This window comes from Argiope bruennichi, chromosome 11 (assembly GCF_947563725.1).
Source record: "Argiope bruennichi chromosome 11, qqArgBrue1.1, whole genome shotgun sequence".
In the NCBI taxonomy this organism is placed as follows: domain Eukaryota; kingdom Metazoa; phylum Arthropoda; class Arachnida; order Araneae; family Araneidae; genus Argiope; species Argiope bruennichi.
Window position 1 is genome coordinate 19,970,122 of NC_079161.1, and position 19,491 is coordinate 19,989,612.

Below are 19,491 nucleotides of genomic sequence, written 5' to 3' on the forward strand. Positions count from 1 at the left end.
AAAAATAAAAATTTTTGAAAAGAAATATCTTCGGAACACAAGAAAACAATTAAGAAAAACGCGTGGACATCAAAAAAATGACAACATTCATTATAATAATAACTCATATCAGTTCAGTTCTTTTGACACACACCCCGTAATGGAATAATATTTACTCATTTGATTCCAAATTTTTTAATTACAGAATTCTATAGCGATGCTGATAAAAGAATTTTGACTAAGTTTATGGAAAATTTAGAAATAAGTGATTTTCATTACGTCAGTATCTTAGTTTTACAAGTGATCGAGCTACAAATATGAAGTGAAATGAACAGAAGAAATGCTGGTTTGTTTACATCTTGAGTAATTTAAGCTGGCTGTTAATTTAATATTGACCTTGCAGCATAACTTTAGATATTTACTTCGTAATGGATAAAAGTAAACCATTTGGTTTGGTAATACCAAAGAAAAATAAAGCATTTCAAGCTAAGAAAACTTCCATATTTGAATCAGATAGCGATGATGAGCCCGCGAGTAAAAAACCTACTCCTATACCACAGGCAAAACCTCTTTCTAAAAAGCTAGAACAAAAAGAATTATGCGAAGATCCTTCGATCTACGAATATGACAGCATTTATGATGACATGAAAGCTCAAGAAGTTGCAAAGATAGCTGGTCCAAAAGACAACAAGCCATCTCGATATATCGATACACTTTTAAAAGCTGCCGATAAACGTAAAAAAGAATATGAAAGACGTATCGAACGAAAAGTACAAGTAGAACGCGAAAAAGAAGGCGACAAATTCCAAGATAAAGAGGCATTTGTCACATCATCTTACAAAAAGAAAATGCAGGAAATGGAAGAAGCTGAAGAAAGAGAATGTCGTGAAAATATGTTGAATGACATGATGGATGTAACTAAACAAAATGATTTGAGTGGATTTTATCGGCACTTTTTGAAGCAATCTGTGGGAGAGGAAAAAATTCCTGTATTTGGTGAAAAGCGTGCAATTAAAAAAGAACCTAAAAGTGATGACGATGATAAGGAAAAAACAGATTCTATTAAAGGAAAGAAAAGAAAAACTCTTCATTCAGATGAAGAAAAGAACAATGATGTATCATCCAGAAGAAAGAAAGAAGATAATGAAACAGCTAAAAGTACTTCAAAAACTTCTTACAATCGTCCAAAAATGTTTAAGAAAGGTCGTAGTGATTCTGATGACGAGGAAACGCATAACCCTTCTAATGAAGCTACTAATCTACCAGATCCGAACTTAGATGTAGATTCTGATATAGTTTCTTCCTGTGAAGAAGAGGAAGAAAGTAACCATTCGAAATCAAGTGAAAAAATATTAAAAGATAAGATTTCAGCTAATAATTCTGAAGCTAGCATTGATAATGAGAAAGACAATTCAAGACATAAAAAGAGTATTAAAAACATTCGTAAAAGAACAAATGATGACTTTTCTGATTCATCTGAATCTTCAAAAGAAAATGAAGAAAAGCATGATTCACCTGTGAATGAAACTTCATTGAATGGCCAACAAGCACCTCAGACTGAAAAAGTTGAAGATGCTAATGAAACTGAAAAACCAAAACCTAAAAAAAATTGGCTTGAAAAACGAACTGTTGGGGAACTGTTTGCTGCTGCACAAGCTCGTTATTTTAAGAGATTAGCTACACGTAATGGATGATTTATGTGTTATTTTGGATTCAGATTTTTGTATTGTAGACACATTTTATATTTTTGGATGATATTTACTTTAAAAAAAATGTTCCCATAAAAATAACTGTAGACATTTTAAATTATTTGTTAATAATAAGAAATTTATTCAAAACTTAAAATTTCTTTATTTTATTAATATTGTCTAAATCACTTAGAAATAACCATACAAAAGAATTTAATTTTTCGTTAACTTGAAACAGTCCATTGCTAACTTATAATTATTCAGTATTTTTGATACAATGATGCTACAAAATTTTTATTTGCATAAAATACTTAAAGTTATTTTGGCATTAACTTGAAACAGTCCTTTGCTAACTTATAATTATTCAGTATTTTTGATACAATCATGCTACAAAATTTTTATTTGCATGAAATACTTAAAGCTACTATGGCAGCAAATGTCAAAGGAACACTTATCAATTATATGTATTTGTTTTATGTTATAAATTGGAACCTTTAACATTGGTCTTGTAATCTTTCTCTTTGGAAATTAGGAAAGTTATATTTCTCTATTTAATTCAGTGCTAATATTAGATTTTAAGACTTGTGCATAAATACATTTTTATTTTTGAATGCAAGAAATATGTACAACATTTATTCATATCTAAAAATAATTCACACAGTGGATGTTACTTAATGTTATGTTTCACTTTATATTATCAAAATTCTCTGTTTTTCAACTGAGATATTCAAATATACATAAAATAATCATTTTCTCTTATCTCTACATCATTTAGTGTTATCAGTTTTAAGGTAGAGAATTCACTAATACTTCATTTTCAGCCAGCGTAAGTGATTTGTTTGGAGATTTCTCGCATTGCATGCAAGGAAACATCTTTGAGTCACTTTTCCAATACAATAGAATGTTATATTTTTTTGTCTATTGTAGAATGATCAGTATTGACTTAAACCGACTGTATGCTGCTAGGTTTGGCTTGAAATCTTTTGAATGGTTATATACAATTATTGCCTGTGATAAGATGATGAAAGAAAATGAATTAAAAAATAACTATTTAAAACGTTGAAGACAAAATTGAAAATTTTAATTTGTCTACGAAGGTTTGCTAAAAATTAGTTAATATTACAGCACACTTCATAAAATTTCATAAACTCTTTTTTGTAAAATTTTTAAAAAATTACAAGTTTATATTGTGAGAAGACAACGTAATAAGCGTTTATAATATAATTCCAACAGGAATGGATATTTTGAAAAAATCCTCCAACCAACCATGAATTGTATCAAGTATTTAACATTTTGAAACTCTGCACCATCATTCAGCTAATTGTTCAAAAAAGAACAATACAAGTACGAACAACATGTAAGTGAAACCTGAAGGAATAATTGTCGAAAAAAAATTACCTTTTTTTTAATTGGTATTTTTGAAATAAATCACAAAGTAAATACTTTTTCTTATCCCTTTATATGATAAAAATATTGTTTACTAAATTTAGTTATTGCAATCAGTTGATATTATCAAAATTCTGAAGTGATCACGTTATGTGGCAGCTATTGTATGACACATTAATGCAAAAGAGAAAATTAATATAACTTTATTTTTTATGATTTAATTTTAATAAGTTTGTCCCTTACTTTTTATTTCTCATGCAATGAAAAGGAATAATATGCTGGATAATTTTATTTTGGATCTAAGTTCCCATTTTTTAAAAAGTTTTGAACTTCGGAAAATTATTTTGGTTAACTCTGGTTACTCTGCAGTGGTTATGATATTGTTATTAATGTTACTGAAAACTTCTCCTTTTGCATTGATAATGTCCAATGTTTTATAGTAGTTTTTGACCCATACATATAGACATATGTTTGCATTTTATAAAAAGAAAAAGTACATATTAACAAAGTTTGCTTTTCAGTTAATATAGCTGAAAGTCATTATCCATAAAGAGCTTAAAAATGAAATAAATAAGCAAAAATATTAATCAAAATTATTTAGTAATAACTCTAGTTTCTATGATTGTCTAATTTTAAAAAAGCATTTTGTAATTAAAAGAAAATCAGAATATTATATACAAGTATTTGTATGCCTAGTAATAACGAATGAAAAAAAAATTCTATAGTTTAAAATAAAATAATTTATTCATTAACAAATATATACAGTTTGATATATAAAAATACAAAATATGTCATTGTATGCTACAGATTCTGCTTCGTTGTTTTGACTTTGATGCCTGACTACCTCTTCTTGACCAAAAACTTTTTTTGGAGACAGGCCTTTCTTCATAATCTTCTTCTAAAAACTGCAAAAGAGAATAAAATATTTTAAAACAGCTTGGAATGTCATTTAAATGTTTTTTTCATAAGTTTCTTTACAATCAGAATAAGAAAAGTTATTATATATAGTCATTGACCTTGATATCTGAAAAGTATTTCATAAAATCCTACTTAATACTGAAAATAAAGTCTCCATCTGTCTCCCCTCCCCCACATTATCTTAATGTCAAACGTGTTTAGAAGTTATATAATACAAACAGAGGCACTTTTTTGTTGTAAATAGAACAAAAATTAATTTCCTTGCTAACAAACTTTAATTTTTTGTAGAAATAGTGATTATATATACACACAAAAATCGGCTCCAAGATAAAAAAATTCCTAGTATAAACTCCATGATAATATGTTAGTGGATATTAGTGCAATACTAAGGTTAAGGGGATCAACTAAAAAGAATTTAAGAATGAAAGCAACAATATAATTTGGAAATTACATTATACAAAAGAAGAAAAAATTTGAAACTAGTAAGATAACCCTTATACAACATGATTCTTAGGCATCGAAACATGCTGATTTATTTGAAACCATGTAATGTGGAAAAAGGGTGAAAACAAGAAATAATTTTTTAAACATTAAAAAAAAAATGATTATATCTTTATAAATAAAGATATATTTTTATTTCAATAATTTGATAATGAAAATTGGCATATACTTGCATTATTATCTTATAAATTCTAATTTGAAGTTTTATCACCATTGTCTTCACTTCAACTCAATCATTCTACTAAAAGGAAGTCTTATTTTTATTTTATTTGCTTTCATTTGAGAGATCACCATACAAATCTTATTATGTGATGCTACACACTTTAGAGATCTTTAATGGAATACTCTGCATCTAATAAATATAGATTAAACTATACAACTATATCTAACCCTTTTATTAAGCTTTTTAAAATATATTGTTTTTTTCATTTTTATCAGTATTATTACTCTCCGAGTAATGTTTTCCATGTGTTCTTTACATTAAATTTATACCATAAATTTCTTTTATTACATTTCTTTTAAAAGAAATCATGTTCTTAAATAGTATTTTGTATCAAGGCTCTCAAATTCTTCAACCATTTCAAAAAGGAGTCATGTTGTATGATGGTTTATTTCAAAAGGCCTTAATCACTATATTAAATTATTATACAACTTTTGAAAATTATCATGGCCTTCAGATATATTTTGAATATTTGCTCTGAAAGTTTTATAGAGAAAAGCTCGCAAAATTTTTTTAGGCCATAATCTAAAATAATAATAATAATTTTTTTGAAAAAAACTCCAATTTGTACAATTAATAATCATTTCTGGATATGATTTAAAAATGCAGTAGCTAATAACCTGGTCAGAAGTCTCACATGTTTTAATTGCAAAATTAAAATAATAATGTGTTGAATATATATAATTAAAAAAAAGAATAATTTTAAGATTAAAAATAATTCTTTTTTTTTATAATATATCTAATAATAGATATATATAATTCAATATAAATTTCTATTAAGTCAAAAGTTTTCTTTATTTATTGAACTACCAAATATAAATCATAAATTTCATTTTCAATAAATTCATAAATATACTCTACAAAAACCCTCCAACAGTGGTCACCCAATCATCAGTAGCACTTCTTACCAATATATTACATAAAACATTGCATCAACAAATTATTGAAGAATAGATTTTTCTAAAGAATGTTAATTAATTGAAACAAATATTATTCAAAATTATTTTAACACACGTTTATTATTGACTAAATAATAAGTAGAATAATTTTTTTTTAAATCACACGATACAATTTTGTTGATCAAGCAAATTAATATTACTTGTTAAGACATTAAAATTTTTTTCCATTAAACAGCAAAAACATTTGCTTTTTTTCCCTCATTGCTCAGTTTAAAAACAAAAGAAATTCCCATATACATTTTTATTATGAAGAATGACTGCAGTGTTTTTGTATTCATGCTGGAACAAGATTCCATTTTTTTTTTTTTTTTTTTCAGAACCATACTAAAATTTCTTTTATTAGTAGAATTGTTGTGAGTAAGTATTCGAGAAGAGGGTATATCCGGTATTTTTTTAGTTTTCTAAAGTTTTTTTGCTATACAACCATTATGCTGAAATTTTCACTTAATACATCTACATGATGTACATATATTTTAAATACTACTACATTACATGACAATGAGGAAACTAATATTTTTCATTTGAAAATGAAATTCTATCATCAAATAAAAACATCTATTTTCTACTACATATGAACAAATAAGTTCAGTAAAAAATAAAGGCATCTTATATATTTTTAAAATAAATTCAATTTTTATTTTTTTCAATTTCAATTTTTTATTCCTTTAGAAAGTTTATGATTCTTAGGTATATCACCTATTTCACTATTCTCAAGTTACAAGAGATATTTCAAAATAGAAATTTGGCAGAGTCCCAGCTTCAATCAGTTAAAAAATTTTCCTACTTTGCAGTTAATGCTCTCTGTTTATAGTGAAAGTTTAATTTAAACTAAAACTTTCTTTTTCTTGAGATAAGAAATTGTTCATCAAAGTTGGTGACTAAATCAATACTATTAATTTATTTACAAACAATTGGTTAATAAAGGCAACTAATTAATAATATATTTTTTAAGTAACCAATCATTTTGGTTAGTTCAGAAAAAAAAATCATTAACTCTTTTATTAGTCTGAAAAAACTTACAAAAAGTAAAAAAATTTTGAAAGCTGTAAAATATTTACTAAGGTTTGCAATTCAATTTTAATTTTACAGTGCTTTTAAAATTTCTGGAAAATTAACTAGTATTTTCCAAGAGTGAAATTTGTATGATACTTTATGTAACATGTTCACATATACTTACTTCAAGATCCTCATTTAGTTGGTTATTTTTCGATTCTTGATATCTTTTCAATTCTTCTTTTAGTTTTAAAATTTCATTTTCTAACTCAGCTGTTCGTCCCTGAAAACAAAACAAAACAAAAAAAAAATTCTTGTATTAATTAAAATCTGAAGCAAAACCAAATGACATTTTATAAATAAAGCTATATTTCTTTGGATTAACAAAAAAAAAAAAAATTACTGCATTAATACAAAAGATATGTCAAAAAGGGGAGATTAATGCATCTATCAACCAATAGTTGATAATAATGTTGGGTAGGGTTAACTTCTGAGTTTGTATCTGAACCATTTTTCAAAAAAGTAACATCATATTATCACTATCCTGTGTGTGATAGAATAAGTCACGGTTTTGTGTATTTGGCAATTACTTACAAGTTGAAACTGGGAAAGCATCGTTTGTATTAAATTTTTACCTTTATTGAAATATTTTAGAAGCTGCAACAAGCTTACTGAGATACTGTTTAACTAATCCCATAATTATTGAATATTACAGATGTTTCAACTTGAAGAGAACATACAACAAAAACAAAGCATACTCCTACATTAATCCCTATGTTTGTTTCCACAACTGAAATTAACAATTAAAACAGATGGATTTTATTATGAAACTTGTACACTGCCCTTACCCTTCCTAAAAATTCCCAAGAGCTGTTTTATTTTAGCAAAAGGAGCTCTATATAAATACAAGAGGAAAGTATTTTAAATTAAACAAGTTACAGTAAAAGATATATTTAACAATTATTAATTTATATTACAAAATTTTATTTCTCTTTTGGGTAGACTATCTGCATATGATTTCAGGTAGACAAATACATTAAATATATTTCTTTCAGAAATGTAAAGCATTTAAAAAAAATTGGAAATTGATTACAAAGAAATACATTATTTTAGCACATCACTAACAAATTATACTTTAATTTATATTTTCTTTTATTGTAATAATATTTTTAATCTAAACAATGGCATAACATGGTTAAGTAATTTCCAGGGCACAATATGATTTTTTTTCCATCCCTAGTTATATTCAGTAATTCTCCAAGTGCAGGGACACTGGGACATATTATTAGTTTTTCAATTTCACAAATTTCTCTAAAACTATGTTAATACACTGATGCTTCATCTCCTTAATGCCTCCCTAAAACTAGTGTCTGGGGTATCTGTAACACCCCCCCCCCCTTCCTTTGCCCACTGCTTGTTGTTGCACCACTAATTTCCTGGGAGTATTTAATTGAATTAAAATGTTTGATAAAATTAATAACTCCATACATTTGCTAACAATTCTATGAAACAATTTATGACAAACAATAAAAGAGTAAAATAAAAAAATAAGTAAAACATTTTTTTAAATACAAATTTGGTTATATAAGACAACAGAATATTTTAAATACTTTGCAATTAACATAAAAAATTAAATACAATTGTGAAATTTATGCTATATGTATAGTTATTCAATATTAATATGGAAATTTTCATAATAAAATTCAGGGCATTTTATTAGTAATATGTTCCTTAAGTTAATGTAAGGAAGGTATTTGTAAAACATAACTAACTTAATTTAAAAAGCTATAATTAATCATTATCTCAAATAGAATGTAGGATAATATTTTATGAAAAAAATTTATAGAGCATAAGAGTATTTCCTGAAATAATGGACTAATGCTTTAATGGCAGCATTTGCATGTGTAACATGTAATTAAAATTCTAAAAAGTATTTAGTTCTTCTCAAAGTAAATTATTTTTGAAACATAAACAAATACTACTCTTCAAACTGAATTACAAAGTTTAATGAAATATTACTCACAAGCTTTTTAACTTGATTTCTATTACTTTCAACAATATGTTCTGATTTAGCATAATTATCCCCATTTGTGTTATTAAAATTCCTGTCATCAGCAGTTCCATCAATTTTCACAACAGAAGGAAATGGTCTGAACAAAGAAATAAATGTATAAAATTTAATTAAAAAAAAAAGATGTAAAAAGTTATACTAATACATTTTTTAAAAAAAAGAGCAATTTTTTAATAAATCTGTCTTATATTCTTTTATTTGACAAATTGTATTTATCAAATAATTGTATTGATATCTTGAATTTATTTATACATCAATATGAAGATCAAATTTATAGAACACGGTTAAAATAAAACATTACAAAATTTTTGCTTTAAAAACATAAAAAATTAAAATTATAAATTTAACTTTATTTAAATTTAGGAGAAAATATTAATTTTATAAAATATTGTACTCTAAAATCTTAAAATGTATGAATTCTTGTAAATAATTATTAGTTTAACATTTTAAAATGATAGTCAAGAATAGAAAGTCATTAGAATTGAACTTACTTAACTTTAATGTGCTGTGGTGCCTGATGATTCGATATGTCTTGTTGTGATGAATTTTGATTCGTTTCTGAAATAAATTTAATATATATTTTTTAATTTATAAGCCATAAATTATTGATCAAAAATTTTCAGCATGCAAAAGACTTACCTTGAACATTGCCATTCCCAATGCCAGTAGTTGTTATATTTTTACTAATAGTGTTGGATGAAACAGCATTTGCCAATTCCATTTTGAGCCATTCTGGGATCTGATTTAAACAAAGCAGCTTTGTCAGTAAGACATGCATTTGCTAACAAATATTTTTTCACAGAGACAGCTAATAATTTGTAACAACTGTTTGCATTTACTCTTTTTTTCATATTAGCTTATAATTTTTATACAATTATTTTTTAATTTCAAAAATAATCTTAATATAATAATTCAAGAGGAAGTCAGGTGTCTCTGTCTATGACTATTTTATTCTTTCAGATGCAATATTCAAATGTAAATGAAGTCATTTACATTTCAATATTGCATCATGCCATGTATACAAACTACAACTGTTTGATTTCCACATTTTCCCTATAATTTGCAAAAATTTATTTGATATTTTTCCAAGCCAAATTACAGTATCAAATTTCAAATGAATTAATGTAATAATTAAATAAGTTTGTAACATTTTTCCATCTGAAATAAAAAAAAAATTATATAGCCAGACAAAATGGTTCCTAATGTAATTGCACTAGTAATGAGGTAACTTGATATTGCATGGAAAATTTAGTGTACATGATTCTTGATTTCAACCAGTTTTCCTTGACCAGATTGACAGAAGACAGACAAATAAATGCAATGATTAAAAATGGATATTACATTTTCACTCAATGGGGGAAACAATAATGTATAATGTATAAATGGGGTATGAAAAAAAAAAATTTTTTTTTATTGGTGGATTCAAATCAAAACTCAAAACAAATTTACAATTTTAATGCAAATACAACATGCCAAATTTCAGAGCTAATTTCAAAAACGTGTTTCTAAAACAAAGAAGAGGGGAGGGAGGAGGAGCTAAATGTGCTAGTTCATCATCACAAATTAAAATATGGAAGTCAAATTATTTAGCAATTTACAATGCCTTCTTAAAAAAGTAAAATAAATAATAATAATAATTACAGGTCCTAAACTGTCTTCTTCTGGAAATGAAGATTTTGGCTCAGAGTTTGCAGGAGATTTAACAGAAACAGGTGCAACCACAGGTGCAGGAACTGAAATAGGGCTTCTTCTTTCAGGTACAGTGTTTTTTCTGTTGCACTTTTGAGGTAGGGGTGCAGTTGTATCGACTACAAGATACACTTGCATGCCAAAGCAATATAGATTAGCTAAGCTTACCATTTCACCTTTAGCAATCTGAGCAGGGGATGCATATAAACTAAGAGGTAAAAAAAAATAAAAAAAATTAAAGATTTTAGGTATGTAATCATGAACAATTTCTTTAAATTAATGGTAGATAAAAAAACAAAGTTTTGGCTTGATTTTGACATACCATATGATTATAATTTTATAATAATCAGATTCAAAGCATTAAAGAGTAAAGAGTAAGCAAATCACATACATTATGCATGTTAGAACAAGAAAAACACATGATGCATAAAAGAGGAATAAGCAAACTATCTTCGGTATAAACAAAATTTAATTATAATAATATAATAACAGATATATATCAGATACAGAAGATACTAGCAATTGCAATTACAGCATAGAAGTTATTGGAAATGACAAAAATCTAAAATTAAAATAATAATAATAATAATAGAATTTTAATTACATCTTTTCTTTTTTCCCATTTGTTTCACTATGTTCTGAAATACACAACATTGAGATTTGACCCAAAAATCTTGCATTTGTCAAATAAATACATAGATTTTAATTTCAAATTTTGAAGAATACCAAATTAGTTTTTGAAAAGAAATAAATAACTTTTTCTTTCTTCTGAATGAGTTACAAGTCATTAGTATCAATAAGAATAGTATTGGAAACAATTTCTTATTTTCAATATTGGATTATGATGGCTCTTAGTAAATAAAATTTTTTTAAATAATTTATAATTAAATATCAGCAATAAAAGGAGCATATATATATATATATATATATATATATATATATATATATATATATATATATATATTATTAAAATATTAAAATTACAAATTTTATAAAAAGAAAAACTAAGCAATATAAAATCACATACATTATGCATGTAATAATTTTTTTTAAAATGTCTAAAAACATTGAGATGTATCAAATAAGTACTTTTTAAATCATATGAAAAATAATCTATTTACAAAAAATATTTTTTTCACATTTTACTAAAAAAAATTATGATTATTTTTTACTTAAATAACATTATCAAATACTAGTGCTTAATTAAAGCCTTTAAATGTACAAATAAATAATATTATTACTTTCATAATAATAATAAAATATTAAAAATTATTTACTTAAATTTGAAAAAGCAGACAAAAGTTTAAACAATATACTTCCTAAATGGAGGGTAGTGAAAAAAAAAGTAATTAACAGACATTTACAAACAAATTTATTAGGAGAATTATAAATAAATCAGTCATCTCACAAAACAAATACATATACTACAAAACTAAAAAAATGAAACCTGCTTTTGCAAATTTCAATTATCATGTGAGAACATTTTTATTTTGCAATACAAATTTTGATAGCATAGAGTTTGATTTTTAAACAATAGCTAATCACACAAAAAGATTGATAAATTGAATCATCTGATATATTTTGAAAAAAAAAAAAAAAAAGTACATTGAACTTCCTATTATAATTTTTTAAAGAAATATTTTCAGTGTTATTTCTTAGATGGTGCTAATTCAGAATCTACACTCAAATGTTTTGAATTTAGTTTGCTTTCTGATATTTTAAGCTTGTTATTGTCCTGATTTAAAGCCAATTTTTGTATGTGATAACCTTCAATGACCCCTGGTCTTTATATTTATAACTAATTTTTTCAATGTTACCTCATTCTCAAAACAAATCCACTTATAATTAAAGAAGAGGACGTTGCATATAAAATTTGTTATATTGCACCTTACTGTCATCTATTACTTAAAACTAATAAAGTTTTAAGTAATAGATAATTAAGTTAATTAAGTGCTTTGTAGTACACTCACAAAGCAAACAGAAATCAAAATAAAAGTGAGAAGAATACATTTCAATACACCTATAAATGCTATCCATAATAAGAATTTAAAAAGTGCATACATAAACATTTTTGGTATTATATAAATAATTTATCTTTTCTTATTGCAATTCTGAACAAAATAATAATAATGTGAGACCTGAAAAGAATGGTGAGTCTAGAATTTTGCAAGAATTGTGTTATTACATGTCAATAAACTTGTGTTAAACTTTTGTAATTATATGCCAATAAACAAAGTAAGAAGTTATAATTTTTTAAATTTATTTTTCAGGATTTCTAAAATGATGTAGATCTATGGTAAACTGGATATTAGATAACAAATACCATCTTTAGAAGGTGTACAATAACAAATCATTTACTGCATAATAATTTAAATAATAATAAATATACAGTATGTATTTCTAATGCAATATATGCATGTAACGGTGAAATGTATTTTAATGGATTAAATAATTAAATCAATACAATATACTCACGCTAAAATTTCTTTTGGATTTAAAATTACATCTCTCCTTCCACTACATGAGTCTACAAAGTTGTCCCGATCCTCTAAAATGATGAAAAATATCTATATGAATAAACATCCAAAAATGTTTGAAATTAATTACATATTTTTTTAATAATATAGAAAATCTATATACAATATTATATTAACATTTTATTAATTAAAATACAGACTTAACAAGAATAGTAAAATAAGGGGAAAAAAGTTTATTTGCATTTTATAGGATAACATTCTTTTTAATGTATCTTTATCGATCATTTTTCATAAATAAAATCAATTACAAAAAAGATTTTTTTTTAATATTTATTTACCATCATATGATGTTGTTGTTGACTTTCGGCTTGAAATGGATGATGTTGGAGATCCAGAAAGAACATCCGGAGTTTTTACTTGAATTATTGGAGAATCAGGCCCAACTCTTTCAATTTCAGACATTAACGGACTATTGCTAACACCTATGAAGAAAAACTTTTTGACAAGTGCATTAAAGAAATATTAACTATCATCAACTTGTTCAAAACATCATTAACATGATGAGGGAGTGGAGAAATAGGAAACAATACTTTTATACTTTTGCTTCTAATTATCTAACGAATCATTAAAATACAATACATTCATCAATATGCTCTTAGCAGTAAAAATATGAATAAACTAAGATTAAGATCGATCTATAATATCATTCAACCTTAATCCAGATAGGAAATCATATTTCTGAGAATTGATTAAAATCATATCCATTTAAAAAAATTTCATGGAAAAGAAAAACAGTTCAGCTGCTATCTTTAAAAATAAATACAGAAGAAATAATATCAACAGGAATCTACATATATTTTTAAAAATATTCATGCAATAAAAATAACACAAATTTTTTTTTCATTATCATATCGTAACTATAATTTTCTTTAAAATACTTACATATTAGTTATGCAAATTCAATTCTTGCTTACAATTTTTTACTGCTTTTAAAACAAAATGTATACTTAATTATTAACAAAGTATAACAGTCTAGTTCTTCAGCTTTCACTTCATAGAAATTTAATGGGATGAATTTTTAAATCTCTGGGCAGCCGATATTTTTTATAAAAATAGTGCAAGTCCAACAGGTGAGTATGGTTTATAATAAGAATCCTGTTACAAAGTATGATCTTTAAATCTTCTTTTATTATAAATAGAATGACTTTTTATTAACTTATGCATAGCCAAATTTCCTTAATACTAATCCAATTCTTCTAGAAATAATCAACTAAAAGTGAAGATTCTCTTAATTTTGTATTTTACTCTATTATGATTTGTTTGATACAAGAAGTCTGCTACATCAGCAATATTTATCATGATTATGAAGAGTTATTGTCATAGTCTCTTACTTCAATCGTAAATTCAGTTTCAATATTGTTATTTCAAAGAATTAAGACAAAAAAAAGACACATATCTTTTTTTAAATTAAGGCATATTAAAAATTTTAATGAAATATATTCAAGATAATTTAAATATTTAATACATTCTCACCAATTTTGATGATTTCAGACACAGATGTATCACTGACTTCTGATAAGTATTCTGAATCACTGAGTCTTCTAGTGTTAATTTTGGATTTTGATGGTTTCAAACTATTGCCATTTGTTAAAGATTGCTCCAATGGCTGCTGAGATAAAACTTGTCGGCTTCCCCAGAAATACACAGCATTCTCTGATGTACCAGCTATGGTAAACGTATCACCACACTGGACCATCTATGAAGAACAGTATAAAAATAACTTTTAGGGAAATGCAAGCAGAGAACAATTATTGTTGAGAAAAAATTTGCAAAAAAATATAAATTTTTCTGGATAATGTGTTTACTGTCATATTAAGAAAATAACATTTTTAAATTTTAAAACTATATTATTATTAAATTTAATCCAATTTAAATTTAGCATTTTAACCAAATAAACACAGTTGTTTAGAGTTATAAAAGATTAATATCATTTCAACTTTTGCCAATAGCATTTTTCTTTCAAGAGTGTAAAAAAATATTCAGATTAAATATTTTGTAAGACAGTATTGATTTCAATAAAAAAAAAAAAATTCAAAAAAGGAACATTAACTGCCTAAAAAATACAATGAAGGCATCCATGCTTTGAATAATATTTGCAGGATAATAAGGAGTTAAAATATTAAAAAAGGGAAGAAAATGTTAAGACAGTAATTTCTAAGATAGACAAAATATCATAACAAATACACTACCAATTTCTAACTAAGTAGCCTTTGCATTAGTTTAAAAGCCACATTAATTTATATTTTTAATAAATTTATACTTAATAAGTAGCCTATAACATAAGATTTACGTACAGTTACAGTTCTGTCACCCATAGATTTAACAACTGCTGGGGATGAATGATTTCGCAAATTGCCTCTCCCAAGTTGGCCACTCTTATTGCATCCAAATGTTATCACTTTTCCAGGTTCAACTAAGACAGCAGTATGCATGGCAGCCATGGAAACTGATATAACCTTTTGCCGCAACCAACTCAATTTAATTGGAGTGTTTTGCTTTTCAACATCAGTCTGAAATGTTTTCATTATATAAATGAAGTACAGTTTCACTACAATTATGAAAAAGTAACATAAAATATTTATAACAATAATTTAAATATGACACATTTTATATCAGTAAATGAGAGAAATCCATAATATATAATGTGACACATTATTTTTTAAAAAGTTGAAAAAAAGAATGAATATTTATAAAACTTTCTGCTAAGAAATATATCTTTTCTTATAAAATGAAAAGAAATCACATAAAATCAAAGCATTCACTAAAAAAAAAAAAAAAAAAAAAGGACTTCTTTTACATTTTAATGAACATCAAAATAATAAATATGTAGTTTAAAAAAGAATATTATACATATATATATATATATATATATATATAAAAAAGTATTAAAATCAAGTTAAAAGGAAAATCAAATAAACCAAATAAAATTAAACTAAATAAAAAAGAATCCGGCCTGAAGACTTTTTCAAGGGTCACCCTCAGGCAGGGATTCAAAGAAAGGGATTTTTTCTGTGAGGAAATCCAGACAAAGGTCTAATAATGATTCCTCGTGACCCGAAAATCCTTTGAAATTAGGCCCAAGAGATATACCATTTTAACAGAAAGGAAAATACAAAACAACAAATTGGAAGAAAATAACTATCACAAAGTAAAAATACAATAACAAAATTAACAATAATTGTTAATTTGTTAATTTTGTTATTGTATTTTTACTTTGTGATGGTTATTTTCTTCCAATTTGTTGTTTTGTATTTTCCTTTCTGTTAAAATGGTATATCTCTTGGGCCTAATTTCAGGGGATTTTCAGGTCACGAGGAATCATTATTAGACCTTTGTCTGGATTTCCTCACAGAAAAAATCCCTTTCTTTGAATCCCTGCCTGAGGGTGACCCTTGAAAAAGTCTTCAGGCCGGATTCTTTTTTATTTAGTTTAATTTTATTTGGTTTATTTGATTTTCCTTTTAACTTGATTTTAATACTTTTGTATCAATTCATCTGTGTTTTAGAAGTAGCTGCAGTTGCGCTCTCTAAATACTATGAAGTTTCTTCCTTTTCCTTTTTTAGTTTTAGTTTGAATAGGTAATAATTTTTAGCTGCAATTTCGAAACTGTTTTGTTTCGTTTTCAAACTATTTCTTACTTTAGATTGGTTATATATATATATATATATATATATATTGAAAATGATTTAATTTTGTTTATACGAATTTAAATAACAAAAACATGGGAACTATTTCTGTGTTTTGGCACTTCATTAAAAAAGAAATCTAATAAGATTCATTTTTTACCTCATTGATACTGACATATAATGACAAAAATACCTCTTTTATTACACACATATTCAAAATTTTATTATTTGTTCTTAACATTGGTAGAAGTTGAATTTCACAGTTGAAAGCGGTTACTTTAATAATCTGAATTAATAATTAATTCTAAGTTTCATATATTAAGTTACCACTCTGAATGTTTAAACAAATGTTGTATCATTTTTTAAAAATTACTAATCACTTATTTAAAAAAAGTTCTTTCTGTAGTTTATAAAAATCCTTTTTAACTGTCTATAATTTTTCAAAAATTACGAAATATGAAAATTCTAAGGGTTAAGCCCATTTTCACCACTAATTAAATTTTGTTTGATGATCTCTTGATTTCTTTTACATCGTTTATTCTATGAATGAACAGAATTTTTTGTGTCTTATCCAGAATATTTCTAATAATATTTGACAGTTTCCTTAATTAGCAAAGCACTGAATTATCTGCAGCTATAAAAAATTTTTCAATAAGATAGTCTGATATGTTAGTACAGCGAATATGTTTACATTTAACTATTATCTTTCGACAATATATATAAAATAAGAGGGATTTCAGTGAAACATAATTAGCATTTTATCATATTTCTTTTTGTATTGTTTATATTGCTGTCCTTTTATAGTATATATAATAAAAATATATAAGAAAATAAGATCTACAATTACAAAATCAGTGTCTTCTAGGAACATATATACAGTAGATACATAAACAAAATTTTATAATGTATACCTACTTTGGCTATAAATTGCTTCATTTGCAAGAGAAATCCTTTCTGTTCATTCATACCAAGCTTATTATAATCATTCTGACCACAAGCAAGTAATGTTCCTCGTTCAGTTAAAAAAATTGTTCCATCATATCCACAAAAGGACTTCACAACATGAACATCATTTGGAAGAAGTATTTCCATTGGTGAGCAACTGTATGATATATATTTAAAATTAAACAAAATTTAATAATAAAAATGGCAACAATAAAAGAAATGTATGATATTTTGGCCTTAAATCTCACCAGTCGTTTTCTCTACCTGTTCCAAGTCTACCTCCAGATCCACAACCCCATGCATAAGCATCACCTTCTCTTCCAACAACAACAACATGATGAGGGCCACAACTAACATCTGATATATCAACACTGTGAAAATAAATTGTTTTAAAAAAATTAAGAAAGATCATAAGAAACCATAAATGGCATTGCTTAAAACTAAACAGCATATTTATGATCCAACCTATTTTTGTTTAAAAAATATTTTTGCATTTTACTTGAAGGTATTGGAAACAGCAATATTGATATCAACAACCTCATGTGTCAATATTAAAAATTTATGTTTACAGTTTGTAGTTAAGTTTCAGCCTCCCCCCACCCCCAATTTTTTTTGAAGGAAAAACAAGTACAAAAGCATTTTTATCTGATCAACAGTTATTACAATCATTTTGAGAGAAAAAAGAAAGACAACCTTCACAAATAAATTGTTTCCAGATAAAAATAAGTTAAGCAGAGAAGCAACTGATTGTGATTGAAAAGTTTATGCACTGATATTTTAATATAACATGTAAGAATATGCAGAGTGAATATCATTTACATAATCATTATGTTTATATACTATAAACAAATTTTCTTTTTCATTCTCTATGAAATAACCTTTGCTTTCATCAATTATCCTGATATTTCATTATTTACGTCTGATAATCTTCCTGATACCAATTAATCTGGATATTTGGAATTCTACTGTGCAATACAATATTTATTGCCAGAGATAACTGTAATTCCAAATTGTTCAAATTACATGATCATAATTCATAACAGCATGAGAAATGTTCAATAATATTTTTATATTATTTCTTTCAATTTCTATTAAATCATTTTCTAATGCCTTATGAAAAACTATTAACTTATTATGACAAAGAATTTTTTCTTTCAAGTATTCGATTCTAAAGTAGCACAAGAACTATTTTAATCTTTTATCTTCTGGTATAAATACAACCTCATTTTGTTTCAAATAAGGGTACTAATCAAATCTATCAACATATTGACATTTTTTTAAAATATGCTGCAGTAAGTTTTAAAAAAGCATACCTTAACAGTTTTTCAATGAGTTTAGGCTTAACACACATATTCCAGTCACCATGGCCAAGACAGCCTTGCGAACCATTTCCGCAAGTCATCAAAATTCCATTATCACTGGAAAAAATGCTAAAACCTTCACCAGCACAAATCCTGTGAAAATATTTAACAATTGAGAACAATCTAAGAAAACAATGCAAATTTTTTGCTTATAAACCAGAATTTAAAAAAAAAAATGTTGTAAAAGTAAAATTACTTACTATTTATAGAAAGTATGTAATAAAGAGTGGTTTACATCATTAAAAACCATTTTGAACTGAACCATTACTCTTAGTTCCTTTATAACCACTGACAGCTATACAACTCCATTTACACCATAATATATTTTTCTAATTCCTTTTTTTTCCCATGAATATTAAAATAAAGTTATAATTTTCCTCTTACAGAATAACACTAAGAAAACTGTTGAAAAATGAGTTTTAAACAACAAAACATATAACTAATTTAGTATATTTTCATATAATGAAGCAAGATACTTCAAATAAATATATATATTAAGAATTTAATATTCATTTACAATTGTAGCAAACAATGGATCAGTTCTTGAAGCACACATATAATGGAGATTTTATATATATGTCAGCATATGTAATTAAATTGTATTATAAAAAACCAAT

General features: G+C 25.5%; 2 protein-coding genes across 3 annotated transcripts in view; one reads left to right on the top strand and one right to left on the bottom strand.

The window, feature by feature from the left end:
- The first annotated feature begins 326 nt into the window (after nucleotides 1-326).
- On the top strand, nucleotides 327-2,165 carry LOC129957002 (nuclear speckle splicing regulatory protein 1-like). Its single transcript, XM_056069102.1, has one exon. It carries the CDS (start codon nucleotides 408-410, stop codon nucleotides 1,671-1,673), a length of 1,266 nt encoding a protein of 421 aa, XP_055925077.1. The 5' UTR covers nucleotides 327-407; the 3' UTR covers nucleotides 1,674-2,165.
- Nucleotides 2,166-3,774: 1,609 nt separating this feature from the next.
- The window catches only part of LOC129957001 (serine/threonine-protein kinase Nek8-like), a 35,650-nt gene continuing 19,933 nt past the window's right edge, over nucleotides 3,775-19,491 (bottom strand). For both annotated transcript variants that reach the window (XM_056069100.1, XM_056069101.1), the window contains 13 exons: nucleotides 18,827-18,967; nucleotides 17,762-17,884; nucleotides 17,484-17,670; nucleotides 15,236-15,451; nucleotides 14,415-14,637; nucleotides 13,220-13,363; nucleotides 12,880-12,952; nucleotides 10,357-10,612; nucleotides 9,355-9,454; nucleotides 9,207-9,273; nucleotides 8,668-8,794; nucleotides 6,829-6,927; nucleotides 3,775-3,958 (listed from right to left, as the gene is read on the bottom strand). In XM_056069100.1, the coding sequence (XP_055925075.1) occupies nucleotides 3,845-3,958; nucleotides 6,829-6,927; nucleotides 8,668-8,794; nucleotides 9,207-9,273; nucleotides 9,355-9,454; nucleotides 10,357-10,612; nucleotides 12,880-12,952; nucleotides 13,220-13,363; nucleotides 14,415-14,637; nucleotides 15,236-15,451; nucleotides 17,484-17,670; nucleotides 17,762-17,884; nucleotides 18,827-18,967 (1,870 nt within the window). In that variant the 3' untranslated portion in view covers nucleotides 3,775-3,844. The remainder of the gene's footprint in view (nucleotides 3,959-6,828; nucleotides 6,928-8,667; nucleotides 8,795-9,206; nucleotides 9,274-9,354; nucleotides 9,455-10,356; nucleotides 10,613-12,879; nucleotides 12,953-13,219; nucleotides 13,364-14,414; nucleotides 14,638-15,235; nucleotides 15,452-17,483; nucleotides 17,671-17,761; nucleotides 17,885-18,826; nucleotides 18,968-19,491) is intronic.